The sequence below is a fragment of the Podarcis vaucheri genome (assembly GCF_965113315.1).
Source record: "Podarcis vaucheri genome assembly, chromosome: 5".
Classification (NCBI taxonomy): domain Eukaryota; kingdom Metazoa; phylum Chordata; class Lepidosauria; order Squamata; family Lacertidae; genus Podarcis; species Podarcis vaucheri.
In genome coordinates, this window is record NC_138763.1 from 21,888,397 (window position 1) to 21,907,344 (window position 18,948).

At 45.7% G+C, this 18,948-nt stretch overlaps 2 protein-coding genes across 2 annotated transcripts in view; one reads left to right on the plus strand and one right to left on the minus strand.

Annotated features, from left to right (window-relative positions):
• GFM1 (G elongation factor mitochondrial 1) overlaps window positions 1-18,948 on the minus strand; it is a 38,787-nt gene that overhangs the window by 440 nt on the left and 19,399 nt on the right. Inside the window, exons 13-17 of the mRNA XM_082224141.1 lie at window positions 18,432-18,514; window positions 5,059-5,221; window positions 3,643-3,787; window positions 2,173-2,333; window positions 969-1,022 (exon numbers count right to left, since the gene is read on the minus strand). Coding sequence (XP_082080267.1) covers window positions 969-1,022; window positions 2,173-2,333; window positions 3,643-3,787; window positions 5,059-5,221; window positions 18,432-18,514 — 606 coding nt within the window. The remainder of the gene's footprint in view (window positions 1-968; window positions 1,023-2,172; window positions 2,334-3,642; window positions 3,788-5,058; window positions 5,222-18,431; window positions 18,515-18,948) is intronic.
• LOC309533257 (latexin-like) lies at window positions 8,611-18,937 on the plus strand. Its single transcript, XM_082224603.1, has 6 exons — window positions 8,611-9,301; window positions 10,621-10,683; window positions 12,105-12,282; window positions 14,603-14,739; window positions 15,515-15,577; window positions 17,929-18,937. The coding sequence occupies exons 1-6, from the start codon at window positions 8,888-8,890 to the stop codon at window positions 18,025-18,027; spliced, it is 954 nt and encodes a 317-aa protein (XP_082080729.1). The 5' UTR covers window positions 8,611-8,887; the 3' UTR covers window positions 18,028-18,937.

The following is an 18,948-nucleotide window of genomic DNA, read 5'->3' on the forward strand; positions in this document are numbered from 1 at the left end:
GCATCGTTTCCATGTAACACGTGAAACCAAACACCGTAAATGCAGAAGTGGCACGGCAACCGTTGACTGCCTCTTGAGCAAGCGCCTGAGCTTACAAACCAGCGCTGATCAGTACGTATTTACTCACTGGCGATAAAAGGCAGCGAGGGCATTGTCAGCTTCAGAGCATCTCAGGTTAAAACCAGGAAGATAAACATGCAGGACAATGTTAACATAAGGTTACCAGGTGTCCCCGTTTCCCGGGGACAGTCCCCGGATTTACAAATCAGTCCCCATACAAAATCCATTGAAGTTGAAAAGTGTCCCTGGATTCATTGGAAAAAAATCTGGTAACCTTATGTTAACAGGGATAAGGATTGAACACATGGGGGGGGGGGTGGTTGCTAATTATAATGGATTAAGAAAGCCTCTGGACCAGAAAATGTAACATAGGTAGTGGTTGGCTTACTCCTATCATGTGTCACAAAAATTGTCAGTTTCTTGATATGCAGCTGCAATCTAACATCTGGGGGTTTATTCCAAGCCTACAGCATGAGCGCTTCAGACCACCCTTTCCTCTGTGCTTCTTTCCCACTGCACCTTTCCTTCCTTCACATTTTCTCCCGCTGCTTCCACCATTTTCCTTCCCCTCTCTTGATTCCGTTGGTCTCTTCCTCTTCTCCTCCTTTCTCAGAATTGCTTTCCCAGACATTCTTTGCCTTCCGCCTTCAGGCACCTGCTTAGTCTACCCCTTGTTCTCTAGAGCTGCTTGTCTTGGTGCTCTGTGACGCTAAGAAAACTCAGCCAAACACTGTAGCCCAAGGCTGCAGCGCCATCCTCGCAAAGGACCTTTAGTGCGCTGCAGTAGGGATGTGGCTACACCACCAGAAACAGTAAACGTCAGCCAACAATGCTTTCTGCAAGAGAGAGATGTTTTGTTTTGTTTGTTTGTTCTAAAAAATAAGCTCAGAAATTATATATTCACTTACCTCTGTGCACGACCTCAGTTCGTTAGAATATCCAAACATATTATTCAACGGCACCTGATGGCAAATGGAGAATGCATGTGATACGGATTTTGGTGGGAAGGAGATTATTTCATATTTAAGGAAATCTACACTGCATCCAAGCCACATTCAGAGGTCCCATGAATGAAACTCTGCTCCCTCTGCTAGTCTGAGCTGCGGGTTGACTGCTGCAATAACAAGGCGCTAGACTAGGGCTAACTAAACCCAATTTCGATCATCTCTATCACTCCAAGCACGTTCCTCGGAATTACAAACCCAGAGTTTGGGAAACACAGTAGGCTAAGTACACACATGTATACTTTGCACAGGGCGAGTTCAAAAGTAAATGACTCTGCTTAATAAATGCTGCTTTATTAAGCTGAGAATGGGCACTGGATCCACAAGTTCCCCGCTAACCTCTCTCTCTCTGCATGCTAGTTTTAGCACTGATAACCCAGTTTACTTTTAACCACATTACTTTTAATCCCATTCCCATTTGGAATGGGAAATGGTGAGCCTTTATCTTAGCTTACTATGTAAGATATAAAGTCATATCCTGGCTAGTTAAGGGGGGAGGGGGGAGGAATTAAGCCACAGGGTTTTTTTTTGTTTGGAAGTAGTGAGAAACTCATTCAAATACCACGAGAAACTGGCTGAAATTAACTAGGACACAAGCATGAAAGGGCTCCAAAAGTCACTATCCATTTAATAAACTGATTTGTGTCTGAAGTGGTTAACAAAATTTGGATTTTTTTCATTTTATTTTACCATAAAGAACCATGACACTGATTATAGCTCACCCAACAGATAAACATTAACTGAGCAGAGAGGAATTCTTAATATATTGTGTTATGGGCTAGCCAGTTGGGTGGAAAGGAGAGTTAGGGAGGAAAGGGGTTTGCCAGCTCCAGGCAGTTTTTTCCTCCCCATTCCAGGGCTGCATCCAAAGCCTATCCTTATCTGCCTCTGGTGTGTCCCCAGGGTGCCTGTTTTCCTCCTCCTCTGCACCTGGGAGCACTGATGACAGAGGAAAGACAGTTGCAGAGATTTGCACAGCAGCAACAAAGAGGCCTCTGGGCAAATCCTCCTAGTTCTGAGTCCTAAGCAGTGCTTTCAAAAATATGGTTAGGTTCCTCTCAATTCAGTTGTAAAGCAAGAATAGTTGAGCAAGCTCAACAGCACCTACATTAGCGTAGAGAGTGAAATAGCCTTCAGCACCGTCCTGCCCTGTGATGATGCCATGGCGGCGATTGACTCCAGCAATCACTTCCCCTTGGAATTCGTTGGGTGCCACAACTTCCACAGACATAATGGGTTCGAGAATACACATGGTTGCATTTTCCAAAGCTGGATCCAAAAGAAAATATGTTAGAACACTTACCTTCGTATGTCATTTCTTAATTTTTATCTATACATTTCCCCCATTATTTTGAAATGAAAAAGCAACAGATAAATGCACACAGAGACATTAAACATCTGCAAGCAGCAGAACTGCTTGGGCATGTCAAAATATATAACCTAATAATAATAGAATGAGTGTTGGTATTGAGTGCAGCAAGGATTACTTTTGCAAAGTTTTCGGAGTCACCTAAACAGACCAAAGGAACTGAGTAAATCAATTAAGAAAAAAACTGGTTTAATTAACTGCTTATCAAAATGCACGACTATTAGCCATATTATATACACAGAACATCCATCTTCAGAGGCAACATAATCCCTGACAAATGCACGATGGGATCAGAAGACAACAGGGACAAATTCATCAGTGACAAATCCCTGGGCTATCTCCACTGGTGGATACAGAATGCCAGGTAATTTGTATATGTCCAAGAAAAAATATTGCACACAGATACAAGTTAATATCAGGGTTGCATTTGTTTCCAATACAGTATCTAATAGCCAGGTCTCAGTTTTGAACAAAAAGCTGTCTTTCATGTATTCATTCGTAATGAACCGCTCTGTGATTTTCAAATGAAGGGCAGTATACAAATTTAATTAAAAAATGAAATGTATTTAGTGCTAATAACACAACTAAGTGCTGAACAGAACAGAGATGAAATGTGTTTGGTGTTCAGGAGACCTATAGTCTAAGTATACCGCAGAGGAGTAAGTGAAAAGACAGCAATAAGTCTGGTGGAACATTGAAGTCCAATAAACTGATTATTGCAAATGCTTTATTCCATACATATATTATCTTGAGTTAGCAGACGGACACACATTATCACGGGAAAGAGTAGCAGCAGGAAGCATTGGCATTAACTATGGCAAGGAAAAGAAGGTGATGCGATGGAGACTTTAATAGCATTTGACCTTAATAGCAACGGTGAGGCCAAACAGGGAGAAGGAAAAGGTGTTCCCGAAATGAGAAACAACATGGGAGAAAACATGAAGTATGCAGGTATGCATATACAGATCAATGAGCTTCCTCAGAGAGAAGAGGTGTAAATTGGGCAGAAGTGGACAGCTTTAAAATGAAAGGAGGAAAATAAGCTTAAAGTTGATGCAGAAAACACCAGAGCTAGACACAAAAGTGGCGAACTTCATAGCAGCAGCTGCACTATTCACAAAACTATTCCGGATAAACTGCAGGGGGGAAATGGAAATAAAGAATAGCTATGTGGTTAAGGTTGGAAGCGCCCCATCTCTAAAGCAGTACCTTGTTTCAAGGCTCCTTCACCAGCTCGGATGAAAGCGATTTCGTTGGAGTCCACCATGTGACTCGCACCGTCCTCTAAGACAAACCGTATCCCAGAAACCTTGTGAGCCGTCAAAGGGCCTTTTTCGCACGCCTCAAGGAACCCCTATAAAAGAATGGCCTCAGCGTTAGCGACTTCAGTTCAAACGGTGGCAAGTCCTTTGACATGCAGGTGGCTGGAGGAAAAGTGTAGACAAGTAGGCCTTTGCAGCCAAAATGACCATGCCCGACTTGAAAGGAAAAGGAGCAACAAAGCTGGTATGTTAATAGTTATCTGCAAAAAATGGTTTCCAACTCAAGGGACAGCCCAGAAAACACACTCCCTCCCCCTTCTCTCCCTCCTGCACAGAGCAAACTCGAAACCAAAGTGATTGATGAACTAGCATTACAGGTATACCAACATTTACTATGGTTAATTTCTAATTAGTTATTTCAGTCCTTATATACCACATTCATTTTTTTTAAAAAAGACTACAAGAGGAACTTAATAAAAATTAAATGCTGCATATAAAAAGACAAAACATCAGAAACCCATAAAATAAGATTCCACTCACTCACTACCCAAACCAATTCCACATCCACTTTCTCTCAGTTGACCTGCATACATAATCACCCACAAACAGCCTCTGTACCTACAATGCTAGCTCAAAACCAGGGTCTCTTAGCTCACCTAGAACCCTGCTCCAAATTTCAGCTTATAGAAGTAGGATATGAAACAGATTTGAAGGGTATCTTACCAGAACCATCACCTTTTTAAAAACAAAAATGAAACAGTAACCTTACCAAAAGGTAGAAGATACAGTCTCTCTTGTTTGCAAAAGAAAGAATACCTCTCTGCCTCCCTCACCACTTTCACAAGAGCAAGTCAACATGGATGAACTGCAGGCATTTATTATACGGTGATGGCAAAAGCTAAGCAGAATGCAATGGACCAGCCTATTTAGGGAATGCACTTAGGAAAGACAGTCAAAGGGCCCGAGGGCATTTAAAGCATGTTTTCCACAGAGATGCAAGCAGGAGGCAGAACCAAAGGAGCTTGCCGTCTCCTTGAAGGCCCAAGCAAGAGGTACTAGAAATCCAGTGTCAACCAGACTAGTTTGCAATCACCTATGCATTAAGAATAAGAACATATCTTTAATGCATAGGAGTGGTCTTTCTCTGCACTTTTATTACCTAGCAAGATTTTCTGGTGTGGGGGTGCCTGTGTGTGTACTTTTGAATTCTTGTTTTCATTCCCTTGTGTCTTGTTTTTACCATTTTCCTGCTTGGATCTAATTTGGCTTCATAGCCAACCTGTTTCTTGAGAAGATGCCCATCGCCAGCTTGGGATCCTGTCAAAACTGCATTGACTGGGGAGTGGGGTGAGGCAGACCTCACCTTTTCAATGGCTGGCACAAACTGCTTTGGGATATTCGTTCCGACCGTCTTGTCAACGAATTCCACCTTGGTGTAGTCTTCTTCGTCCAGAGGCTCTAAATAGCCTATCACTTTGCCATACTGGCCTGCTCCACCAGACTGCCTTTTGTGAGTGAAGTCGAACCTGTGAAAAGACATGAACTCAGTAAAAAGAAAGGAAGGGAAGCAATGCCTAATCATTTTGCTCAGCACACATGCATAGCTCAAATCCTGGTCTTTAGATCTACAGGCAAACACACAACGTTCTCACCTGGGTCCCACCTAACAAATAGCCAGAACTTCCCCGTCACCATATAATCTCTTGTAGAGGACTGTATGGAAGAACCACAACCCAAACAAGCTTTTACAGCAGGGATGAGAAACCCCAGACCTGTCTCTCCTCCAAAACACTCCCCATTGGCCTTGCTTCATACCTCCCTTGAGCGTTTGTGCCTGGCTGAAATGTGTCCTTGAACTCTGGTAATGCTTCTTGCTTGCCTGCCTCAAAGGCGGAAAGATCAGGTCTGCAAGTGTATATCGAAACTAGCATACTGTACGATAGCAAAATTCATATTCATTATTTTGCCCGCACTGACATGTGACCCCCCCTGGAAGGCTGACCCAGAAGGGAGTGTAGACCTTGGGCTGAGAAAGATTCCTCCTCCCTCTACAACCAGACCATTTCCATGGTGGTATTTTTGGAGCCTCTCTAGTTATGGAAGCAGCAACTGGGAGGCTCCATGCAAGAGTCCTGCTCATACTGACATTTCCCCCGTTCGATACCTAGCACAAGTTGGAATTGGCGTGGAGAATGAGTGGCCAGTCCACATGTCTCTGCTCTTCAAAGCAAAGGGCCTTAAGCTGCCATGGTGACTCAGCCTGTCTAAAATCAGTCACTCTGCACTCTGATTTGGCACAGGAACATGCATCTTATTGGGACAGGATGCTAAATTACTCTCTGGGCCAGTCGAATGCTCAGTCTCCAAGTTCCGCTGCATTTTAGAAAAGTCTTGAGAGGAAGGCCAGCCCAGACAGTGGCGTAGCGTGGGGGGTGCCAGGGGTGCCGGCCGCACCGGGCGCAACATTTGGGGGGGGCGCGTTTGGCCGGCCCTCCTCGAGGAAGCAGGAACCCCACTGTCCTCGGACCTCCTCCGAAGGCTGGCGGTGGGGCGGAGAGACCTTCTCCCCGCGCCAGCCTTCGGAAGGCTGTCCTGAAGACTTGTGGTGGGAGCAGTGGCGTAGCGTGGGGGGTGCAGGGGGGCCTGCTGCACCTGGCGCAACATCTGGGGGGCGCGGAAGAGACTCGAGTGCTAAAATCCACGGGTTAGGGGGCGCAAATTACTTGCCTTGCCCCGGGTGCTGAGAACCCACGCTACGCCACTGAGCCCAGAACACTTTGCTGCTGCAGGTGATAGCCAAAGATATGAAAGGAAGAAGAAGAAGAAGAAGAAGAAGAAGAAGAAGAAGAAGAAGAAGAAGAAAGTGGTTTAGATTTGATATCCCGCTTTATCACTACCCAAAGCAGTCTCAAAGCGGCTAATATTCTCCTTTCCCTTCCTCCCCCACAACAAACACTCTGTGAGGTGAGTGGGGCTGAGAGGCTTCAGAGAAGTGTGACTAGCCCAAGGTCACCCAGCAGCTGCATGTGGCGGAGCAGGGAATCGAACCCGGTTCACCAGATTACAAGTCCACCGCTCTTAACCACTGCACCACACTGGTATCCCTTTCTTGGCATCAAGTGAAGGGGACACAAGCTATTTTCCAGCTGATATGATTGGCGCTTTTTTCGAAGCCCTATCTGACCTCTGGAACATCCAAGCGGCTGGGACTGAGAGCCCTCTCCCGCTCTGCTGTTACTGCAAATGAGGCTGTGTTTTGGCTGAAGTGCGCTTTATTTTGCACCTTAGTTGATTAGTCAAATGAGTATTAACTTATGCTAATTTATGCAGACTTCATCCTGAAATAAAGAATAGCTGTGGGAAGAAAACCTTATTTGTGGTTGTTTCCGATGAGGCATGCACATATTTTAGCAGGCACCCTCTTGCTATCAGCATCGCTCCCTCCTGTGTGAGAGAGAAAGAGGAGTGCATTTTCTATGAGCCCTGAGTGGTGCTGCCAGACCATCTCCATTATGTCCTAGTAGAGCTACAATCCTAACCCCATTTATCTGGGAATAAGCCCTGTTGAAGTAAATGGGATTTATTTCTGAATAGACATGGTTAGGATTGCACAGCAAAGCTTAAACAAAAATGCTTGCTAATCAGCATCAGCATCTGTTCACTGTTGAAAATGAGATGATAATGCTGCATTTAACTTTCCAGAATTTTTTAATTGTATTGTTGCATATTTGTATGATTTTCTGAGCTGCTCAAAGAACTCTATGGGGTGGGGTGGGGTGGCCTGACCCATATACAGTGGTCCCTCGGGCTACAAACTTAACTCGTTCTGGAGGTCCGTTCTTAACCCAAAACCGTTCTTAGCCTGAGGCGAGCTTTCGCTAATGGGGCCTTCCGCTGCTGCCATGCCGCCAGCGCACAATTTCTGTTCTCATCCTGGGGCAAAGTTCGCAACTCGGAGAAACTGCTTCCGGGTTAGCGGAGTTTGTAACCCGAAGCGTTTGCAACCCAAGGTACCATTGTATATAAAAAACAAATACAGAAAGTACTGGACTAGTTCCTTTGTGTGCAGACTGCATTTGCTGGTTATTTTTGACACCACAAACTTTTCTGCTTCCAGTAGTAACAACAGCAGCCCTTTATAGGAAACACAGCAGAAATCCAGGACTTTATCACTGTAGCAATTTGGCAGCAATGTCCTCTTCCGCCCCAAAAAAGGAAAAAACAAAGCCCAAAGTTCATGCTCTTTCAAACTACAGTGGTGTGTGATGTATTTATTTAGTTTTGTAAAGCCTTTCATGATAGGAATAGAGAAATAAACTTTCCGGTACTGTGGTACCTCGGGTTAAGTACTTAATTCGTTCCGGAGGTCTGTTATTAACCTGAAACTGTTCATAACCTGAAGCACCACTTTAGCTGATGGGGCCTCCTGCTGCTGCTACTGCACCACCGGAGCACGATTTCTGTTCTCATCCTGAAGCAAAGTTCTTAACCCGAGGTACTATTTCTGGGTTAGCAAAGTCTGTAACCTGAAGCGTATGTAACCCGAGGTACCACTGTATTACAGTCTGTTACTTAATATCATTATTTTACTTATACTGGTTCTCTAGCTTCCTTTGTAATTAACTTTTTACAGGGCTGAAGCAGTGCGTTCCTTTTATATTTTTACAAAGATTAATAAACCTAGTTTGTGTGCTTTTTAAGCCTCTCACCCCACAGCTGCCCTAAACTCTATGGATATTTCTCATTTCAGAACACTTCGGCTGCCGAGTTCATATTCCAAACGGCAAGCCATCTAGAGGCACAAAAAGGGATGGTGATGCTCCATACGGCATCGGAAGAAGCAGGTTGCAAGCTTTTGCCGAAGTAAACCACCTTCATCCCAGTCCTAAACGCAGCTACTTGCTCCCTGGGAAGCATCGCGTTTTTGAAGCTGCGCAATTACGAACGATTCCTCTTGATTTCAGCGGGGTTTTATTCAGACGTCATTCTCGACCTCTGCCAAAATCCCTTGGCTGCGGTCCCGGGAATCCCATGAACTCCCAAGTAAACATGCACGGGTCGTCCTGTTTGCCCTGAGCGGCCCAATATATACACGGATCTTTGGAATTTTGACCTAATGGTTCGTTTCCAAGCGCCCCCATCTCGACTCTCTTCCTTGTAGCTTCGCCGCGCAAGATCCACCCCCGGCCCAGATGGGGAGCCCGGGCGCGCAGATGTTGCGCCTCTGCGCCCCAGCAGCCCCCGCTCGGCTCGCCCTCTTCCTCCTCCTCCTCCTGCTGCTGCCGCCGCCGCCGCTTCCTGGTTCTCTCCCGCCGGCGGCGCAAGAAACCCCATTGTGCGCGGCGGCGGCTGCTGCAGCCACCGCCCAGGCCGAGGCCCAGCCCCGCCGCCGGGCCCCTCTTCCCGCTCCGCCAGGGAGGAGCGAGCGTCGCCGAGGCCTCTCCGAGCGAGCCTCCGCGCGCCCCGGAGCCGGCCCCATGGAGATCCCCCCGTCGCACTACCCGGCCACGCGAGCCGCCGGCGTGGTCGAGAACTACATCAACTACCAGCACGGCAGCCCCAGCAAGATCTTCAGCGTGCGGGAAGTGCGCCAAGCCAGCCGAGAGGTAAGCGGGGCCGGGGATGGGAAGGCGCGGGCGCGGAGGCGCTGCTTTCCGGCGCGCACGCTTCCCTGGGAAACAAAAAAAAAAAACCAAAACGCCCCCAGCAAGACTTATGGCACCCTAAATGCTACCGCAGGGCTCTTCCTTGGTTTCGCTGCAGCAAAAGTCGCGCTCCCCAGATTTAATTTGGAAGAAAGGCCCGCTTAACGTGGCGGGACCTGCTTGCAAGTCCATCTGCAAAGCATCTGGGGGCGCCTAAATAAAAAGGCGCTTGCAGAGTCTCCGCTGCTTTCTCCTCCTCTGAGCAACTTCTCTGCAAAGCTGGATTCCTAAAAGGGTTCGAGGCTGAAGACGCCAATCACTGCAGAGGTAGCAAGCGCGCGCACAACACCCTCTTCCCCATCTCTGCTACTTTTTAATCCAGGAGAGCGGGGCTCATCCTGGCCCGCGAGAAGCGACACTTTCTTTTCAACAAGGCACACAAAGAGACCAGGGGCTGCGCCCCAAGCGATCGCCATGATCGGCAACGACAACAGCTGTTGCTATAGCTTTCTCCTCCCTTTGTGCGCCACGTGGTCCAGCAGCGGCAAACCACCTGCCCCATCGATCGGTAAAAAACGAAGTCCACAGAGTTATCTCGCCTATTCAAGGCGGAGTAAACTCGTTGCCTTAACCCTTCTTGTTTCAGGCTTCCTTCTAATGCCAGTCTCTCCCATGGGCGGAGGGAGGTAGAATCTATCACTGCTGAATTATAGGGATAAGCCGCAGAACCAGTTGCAGTAAAAACAAATAGAAAGCCTGGTTGATCCTGGCAACTGTTTGCTGTCCACAAATAAGGGTGTTAACCTTTCTGAAACAGGCACACACCTGCAGAACCCCACCCCAAATCGAAGCTGGTAGAAAATAACCCAGAAGTGTCTTTTGGACGCTTAACTGCAATACAAGAATTCTCAACATGTCCTAAGCATGTTACATCCGTTCCAAAGTATAATGATGCTTTTTATCCACCTTTCATCTCAGCAAATGTTCTAAATAATGGGGTACTTCGAGGCAGCTGGACACTGCTTTTAAACACTGGACACTAGCTAAAGTTAAGCATATTTTTACACCTCGCTGATTTCAACAAGGGAGTGTTAAGCTTACCTACTGAGATCAATGGGATTTAAACATGCTTGGCCTTTAAAAAAATACCTTCCACAATAGGTTAACGTTTTTGATACGGATACTGAATACATAAAGAATACCCTCATATTGTTAGGGTCCCTGGAAAGTCCTCAGAAGTCGAAGTAAGATAAACAACATGTACTCTCTTTGTACCTCAGGAAATTCCAGGTGTTGGGCACAAATATCGCCTGAAGTTTGCAATGGAAGAAGAACTTCAGAAAGTAAGTCCTGCTCCTTTGCTTGTTGTTAGTTGGGATTCATTTATGGCAAACCTCAAGAGGGTACAGAGTAGACTGTATCACAGCCTGTATGATTCCTGAATGAGATTTCTCCAGCCATAAACTACCTGGAAACCACTTCAAAAAGCAGAGGGCTGGTTCTAGGACAAGTCGACAACACCACATTCTTAGGCTGGTTTCAATAGCCCCCTGGGCACCCTGATCCTAAATTCATTTATCAAGATGCTGCCAGGAGTCTAAAACTTACATGCAACACGCAAGAAAAAGCGGGACAGGTTCCTGGCAGAACTTTGGGTTATCACCTCAAAATGAAAATCTGAGACTATTGCTGGTTTAGAGATTCATAGTCATCACTCTGCATGTATGAATCAGCCATTACAAACAGAACCTCATTTGTCACATCAGTCTTCAAAGGGGTAAGAAATCAAGTGATGTACAGACTTGGAAGGGACCTTAAAGACCACCCTGCCAACATGGGAGCCCCACGACCACATTACAATAAGGAACTGCATGCAAGCCACTTATTTGTAGCAAAAGCATTTGTTGCTTCTAGAATGTAAAATTTCAAACAGAGTTTATTTTAACCCTTAAAAAAATTGGTACCTGACCTTGGACACCCCACCCACCATTTTCATATATGCCCCTTGAAGTAATGGGGTTGCATTGACACAAAACCACATCTTGCTAATGGATCTGTTACCCTCTGATGGAATATCTAAACAAATGCTCCTGCTGTTTTCGCATAACAGTTCACATCACCAAGGAGCAGACAGCACACTGCAGCTCAAATCACCCATCACAGCGGGAGTGGGGAACCTTTTTCGCCCCAAGGGCCGCAATCCCTCCTGGGCAACCTTCTGAGGGCCACATGCAAAAGTGGGTGGAGCAATGAATGCAAATTTTACCCCTGTACATTAGGCAAGTTCCAACACAAACTCACACACACCCCTCTCTGTTCAGACAATCAAGAGGCATTATGAGAGTTCAAAGACACATTTGAGCCAGGCAAAAACACATTTCTGGGGGGGGGGTAAGCAAGATGAGAGGTGTTGCCCAAGGAGAGTTCTGATGGAAAAACAGAAAGATCTAGGCCTGAAGTTCCCTACCCCTGCATTATAGGATGATTCCACAACAGGGGGAGGTGCAATGTTCAATAGCAGAGCAACTGAAGAAAAGGAGAAGAGAGATAATAGACATAACACTTCTCTTGAATAGAGAGCAATATACAATTATTCTGAGCAAGGATTTAGGTAAGAGAAGGATATGGATATTCTAATAGTAATGATGGCTATTTTGGTTAGGTGATATTGGTAAACAAGGGCGAAGCAAAATGTGTTTATCATTAGAATAGCAAGCTCCTTCCAATAAAGTTTTTTAAACTTATCCGATTATTTCTCCAGCAGGGCAGTCCTGTGAACTGCACCGCTGAAATCCTGTATCATCACGGCGACCCACATGTTGCTCCCGAAGTGCATTATACAGTGGAAGGGGAGTTCGGGACAAATACAGAGGAAGCAGACAACAAGTTTTACAACAGACTCAAGAACCTGCCAGACCTATTAGAGGCACAAAATCTTCCAGGTTAAAAATTTTTTAAAAAATGAAACTTGAAATTACCTTTATGAATGAGGTGTCAGTGTTGAACTTAAGGTTTTGAAATAATTGGTAAATGTTGCCTGCAACAAAATGTTGCAGCGTCTCCTCCCTTCTAACAGGCAGGCTTCTGTTTTGGATTCCATCCAGCCGTTTCCTCTACTCCCTTTTTTCCCTTTCAACATTACGTATGGAGTATGCTCAGACATTAGGCCACTGTGATTTTTTGCTCCCTTTTGAAAAGGGTTTTTTGTTCCCTGAGCATGCTGTTGTTTTCTTCGTTTCTCAGTGGCTCCATTTGGGTTGCCACTTGTGCTGTTAGGAGGGAGTGGGTGCTTGAATACATGTCCCACAGCTTTTCTTTAGTTAAGCTACAGGCAAAGAATATGGAGCTCAAAGACCAGTTCTTTACTCCAGTCCCACTTAGGATGAAAGCAGCAAAGGGCCAAGACAGAAAGTCTTGGTAGACCAGCTGAAGTTCCTACATTGGCTGCCCCTGCTTTAAAGCAACTGCAACTAGATCTTAAACAATGTAAACACAGTTACAGATAGGTAGCCGTGTTGGTCTGCCATAGTCAAAATAAAAAAATTCCTTCCAGTAGCACCTTAAAGACCAACTAAGTTAGTTCTTGGTATGAGCTTTCGTGTGCATGCACACTTCTTCAGATACACTGAAACAGAAGTTGCCAGATCCTTCTATATAGTGAGAAGATGGGGAGGGGTATTACTCAGAAGGGTGGTGGGAATGGGAGATTGGCAGATAGCTGAGATGACCCTGTTGACGACTCTTAACGACTCTAATAGGTCTTACAGGAAAAGGCAAGGGGTGAGAAGATGAAGGTCTTTCCTGTAAGACCTATTACAGTCGTTAAGAGTCGTCAACAGGCTCATCTCAGCTATCTGCCAATCTCCCATTCCCACCACCCTTCTGAGTAATACCCCTCCCCACCTTCTCACTATATAGAAGGATCTGGCAACTTCTGTTTCAGTGTATCTGAAGAAGTGTGCATGCACACGAAAGCTCATACCAAGAACTAGCTTAGTTGGTCTTTAATGTAAACGCAGAATGACCACTTGTGGAATTCAGCTACTGTATCAGATTACAAATAAAGTACTCAAAAATACAACTCGTTGCCATGTAAATAGGTGACTTGAGATGGTCAAGCAAGCTGATCAGCCAGAGACTGGAATGTGTCTGCAACAAGTAGCAAACTACACGGAGCCGTGTTATAGTACATTTAGTGTGTGCAACAGATCTCTGGAGCAGAATTTGGAGAGCCACCGCTTTCATTTTCAGTAAAGCAGGTGTAGTATCTCTATAGCCACAAATACAGAAACAGGTTTGCGGTACCCACATACAGTGGACGCTCGGGTTGCGATTGTGATCCGTGTGGGATGCATGTTAGCAACCTGCAGCGGCACATCTGCGCACGTGTGGGTTGCGATTTGGTGTTTCTGCGCATGTGCAAAGCGCGATTTAGCGCTTCTGTGCATGCACGACCGCTGAAACCTGGAAGTAACCCGTTCCGGTACTTCCGGGTTTCGGCAGGTCCGTAACCCCAAAAAATGCAACCTGAAGCGTCTGGAACCCGAGGTATGCCTGTATTTCCAACAAATGTATGCATGCCTTCTGCAGCTATGAGTCCCTTGCCCATGGTTCCTAGTCAGGATGGGCCAACTCACACGGTCCTGTTATTCCCAAACATAGGTAAAAGGTAAAGGTACCCCTGCCCGTATGGGCCAGTCTTGACAGACTCTAGGGTTGTGCGCTCATCTCACTCTATAGGCTGGGAGCCAGCGCTGTCCGCAGACACTTCCGGGTCACGTGGCCAGCGTGACAAGCTGCATCTGGCGAGCCAGCGCAGCACACGGAACGCCGTTTACCTTCCCGCTGGTAAGCGGTCCCTATTTATCTACTTGCACCCGGGGGTGCTTTCAAACTGCTAGGTTGGCAGGCACTGGGACCGAGCAACGGGAGCGCACCCCGCCGCGGGGATTCGAACCGCCGACCATGCGATCGGCAAGTCCTAGGTGCTGAGGTTTTACCCACAGCGTCACCCGTGCTATATTCCCAAACATAGCTCTGCCTTTTTTCCTGCCACTGGTTGCCAAACAGAAATCCAAGTTCTGGATGAAAGGTGGAGTATTCAGATTGTGCAAAGTTGAGATACCTTCAATGACCTTTTTTTTGGGGGGGGGGTGGTGGCAAAAAATGCAATTTGTGTCTAGGAATTACTTTTTTTTAAAAAAAACTATACTTGCTTAATACTTTCCCAGTTCGATTCAAGCTATTTGTTTCTGTTGCCAGACAATTTCGGAAATGTCTCTGAAGAAATGAAGCCAGTTCGGCACTTAGCCTGGGTTGCCTGTGGTTACGTAATATGGCAGAATTCGACAGAAGACACTTGGTACAAAATGGCAAAAGTGCAAAGTGTCAAGCAAGTGGTAAGCGAATGGATCAAAGAGGGGAGTCTGACAAGTTGTCCTATGGGAAGAAGAGTTCACAGTGGAGTGCAAAGTTGAAGTATTTTTTGAAGGAAGTCACAAAGTGGAGATTAACATGGGATTCTCAGTGTATACTTGCCTAAGAAAGCCTGACATATTCTTAATAATAAGAATAAGAATAATTTATACCCTGCTTCTCCATTTTGGCTTAATTTTTGTTAAATAAATCAGGACATGGTGTAATATAATATGTCAAGTGTGGTTGTTCCTCTGAAGTTGTATTTACCTAATTTTAAGGCCTGCTGTTACTATATCCTGATATGTAAAACCACAGAATTTCCCCCCCCCCCCAATTTTACTTCATCTTTAAAGGGAAACTCTTCTGTTCAGTTCTCCTGACCAAGCCCTAAAGGATGTCAGGTCACAAGAACCCAGAAGCGCACAGAGTCTCCATAGTGATTTAATACTAAGACAAAAACAAGCAATGAGTCAGTTCTAAACCCATTAAATTGTTTATGGAAATGAGAGCATTCCTTCTTATAAGAATAGACTCCCTTTTCAGAATTAAGGAACGGCAGGGTTTTAAATGATGGGTCTTTGCCTTCTGGATGTTAAAGGGAAGCAAGGAAGGAAACCTAGTTCCCTCCTGGTAGTTCAAGTTCTTCAGTGTTTCCACGCTCACTGAACAACATTTGAAAGTGGTTAGCTATACATGGGTGGCAGCCGTACTTACTAAAGTCAGGGTATGTTTCCTCCCCTCTTTTGTTGGTTACAGAAAAGGAGTGATGATTACCTGGAATTTTCCTATGTGGTTCTGATCCATGATATTGTCTCCCAGGTAAGTAACAGAATTGTAAAGCAAATAAAGGAAGGGGCAGGGGGAGAGAAGAGGACCTTTCCTGAAAAAAGCAATCCTGAAACAGTGATCACTACAGTATCAGGCTGGTAGGACAGGAAAGAGCAACTCAAGGGCCCTAAAGCTGTTCACAGGCTTGTACCAGGATAGCCAATGGAGGGCCCTGCATTTAACATGGGACTCCCAACTCCTATGGATGATGGCACTTGTAGATGAACAATACCTGGGAGGTCACGGCATTGGGTATCCCTAGGCTTTCCTAAGAGCCTCCTGTGCAGTCTGCAGAGTACAGCAGAGCAAGGGATAAAGACAGTCTGAAAAGCAAGGCACTGCCAACCTTCATGGTTAGGCACAGGTCTCGGCACTGCTTCAGAACCAGGACTAAGACCCATGATATGGAGCAACAGGATTTACCTTTCTCAGAATCTGTATTCATTTAAAACACAAATGCACACACAGACTCAAGCTCAAGATACTTCTGGCCACAAATATAAGACTGGAAGGGTGTTGTCAGTGCCTGCTGCACTCTCAGAAGTTAGATTTCCAGAGGTAAGGAATAGACCCATTGGGCAAAGGGGTTTGCAGGGGATTTTTGGACTAGATGGCCCTTGGGGTCCTTTCCCACTCTACAATTCTATAAGCAGACTTTGCAAAAGTGCAGGATTCCACCAAATGAGATTTTTTTAAAGCAAATGTTCATAAACTATACGGGTCACAGAATGCATGGTGCAGAATTTGCGTTGCCTGTTAAGGTTGCAACTTTTGTCCCACTGATACAGGTTTCTATTCACCAGCAATCTGATCTGCAGTAATTAGCATCAGTTCACTCCTACCATGAAAGCTTCACTTCCCGAATTCTACAAGCCAGCCTTCCACTAAAGGCAGAGGATAAGGCTAGGCTGTGTCTACCTCCACCCTAGCCGATTAACCAACCCTACTTACCTAGATTACAGTATGCATTTATTTATTTAACGTGCAGAGGACACAAACACACACAGCCCTGACTATATCCTAACTTGAAGCACCCTGTTTCTTTAGTTGCATTTTCCTAACTTTACTAGCTGAGCACTCCAAGAAAAACCAGCTCTAGGCAGTCAGAACCCTCAAAACAGCACACAGTGGGGAGAAGAGGGGAGATTGTTCAATATAGCAAGCAGAAATTCCACCGAGAGGTTCTGTCATTAGAAGGCTCCTTCTGTCAGAGGAAGGCTTTGGATTCAAACCGTGACCCCTGCCAGATTAACCCCAACTGTGCCATAAGCAGAGAACAGGAGTGAACAAAATGCCCACAAAATGTCCATCTCGTGGGTGGGTGCCTATTCAGCAAATCACTCTAGATCCCCCAACTATGCAAAAGCGCATGCTACACAGGAAGGCAAAGCTTAGCCGATCTGACATCAGATATGTAAACTTGTTGATCCACCATATTGCAATCATACATACCTGCACACAAATCACAGTGCAATGAATCGCTTTTCATCTAGTGACACCTCTTATGTACTACAGATGCCTTGTATTGCAGAGAGCTTGTGTCTCCCCCTCCTACCCACCCCAGCTTCTCTCATTTAGATTAAGGTGCAGGAACCAGAATGGTTATATAAGAATGCAACACCAAACCAGAGGTACAAAGGAAGCCCACAGGAAGATATAAACCAGGGGTCAGCAACCTAAGGCCCATGGGCCGGTAGCAGCCCACAAGGCTTGTCTAACCGGCCCATGGTGACCCCTGCCACAGGCTCTTACCAGCGCGGCGCAGGGACTGACTTCCAAGTTGATTGCGCCTGTGCGCATGCGCACGGGTGCTCCTCTGACCTGGAAGAGTGCGTATGTACACACGCTCCGGCTCATCCTCAGATAAGGTTGCCAACCTCTGATATAAACCTTATTCCCAAGTATCGTGAGAACAAAATTTGTAGATGGTGGCCTAGTGAGGCTGCTGTCTATTGAACACTTCTGGTTGCATGGTTCCCTATGTGCATGAATTAGGCAGAGAGCACGCCAATATTACAGGTTTGAAAAGTCAGCCTTGAAACAACACTGCATGAAACAGTAGGATGTGGAGGAACTACCTGGCAATCTTTCATTGAAACAATTCTCTCCTTTTCCTGCCATCCACATTCTTGATTGCCTTGCTCTATGAGAGTCACTGCACTTTATTAAGAACTCCAGAGTTGGAAAGAGGAGGAGGAACGAAATGTGACCTGGCCCGAAGTTACTAGATAGGAAAAGAACGTGATTTTCCAGATATGCAGAGATAACAATGCTGCTCCTTGGTTTCTCTTAATACCCTGGCTGTTCTAACATTTGGGCTTTTTCTTTTTTGTAATCCACAGGAGATTATTCCCTGGCACATGCAAGTTTTATGGAACCCGCAGCATGGAGTTAAAGTCACACGGAATAGCCGTCAGCCAAAACGTGCGGCACAGGATTAGTGGCCACAGCCTTGACCCTACTACAGTGGCACCTTGGTTCCCGAACAGCTTAGTTGTCAAACAAATTGGCTCCCAAACACCGCAAACCTGGAAGTAAGTGTTCTGGTTTGCGGACGTTTTTCGGAAGCCAAATGTCCGACGCGGCTTCCAATTGAGTGCAGGAAGCACTTGGTTTTCGAACGTTTCGGGAGTTGAACGGACTCCCAAAACGTATTAAGTTCGAGATCCAAGGTACCACTGTATTAGAGGTTGTTCAGATGTCTTTAAAACAGCTTTGTACAGCTAGAGGAAGGGCTATAAAATAGGCCTACGCAGGTTCAGAAACCCCTACATGTATAAGGACCAATGCAAATTAATTCCTGGCCTCGGTGTGGTGCCTCTCACATGCCAGAGTGAACACTTACGGTACAGTTGCCACAATGCTCTCTCTGAATGCTACTTTAGGCTTCCCGGTCTCACAAGGACAACCATATTCTCTTTCCATTCTCTAGGTAGAAACAGCACCAAAAAAAAAACAAAAAACTGATTAAAATGTGTTGCCAAATGGGTAGCGCTTAGCATGATCTCACCTAATTATTCCCGAATGCTACCTACAATCACTGGGAAAATGTCCATCTGTAGTATCTCTCTAGTTAATTAGAGCTTCTTATATCTGGACCAGATAGAAGTCCACCCACCCAGAGCAGATTTGGGGTTTTTTGAGTACTTTTTTGGTCCACATCCTGTACATATGCAAAATTTCTGACCTTCTATATATACTTCATGAGCAAGAATCACAAAAAAATTGCTAGCACAGACCCAGCTGAAGAATTACAACCGGCACTGTATAATTTATACATAGCCTGATATGAAGCTGGGGAGCACACTTAAACTATAAATGCTGAATTAAATAAATACTTTTGCCAAGTGAGACTCGGTAGC

Coding starts and splice junctions, on each gene's coding strand:
- LOC309533257 (XM_082224603.1), top strand. CDS start 8,888: ATGGGGAGCCCGGGCGCGCAGATGTTGCGCCTCTGCGCCCCAGCAGCC. Junction 10,684..12,104: donor TGGAAGAAGAACTTCAGAAA/GTAAGTCCTGCT, acceptor TTTCTCCAGCAG/GGCAGTCCTGTGAACTGCAC. Junction 15,578..17,928: donor TCCATGATATTGTCTCCCAG/GTAAGTAACAGA, acceptor TGTAATCCACAG/GAGATTATTCCCTGGCACAT.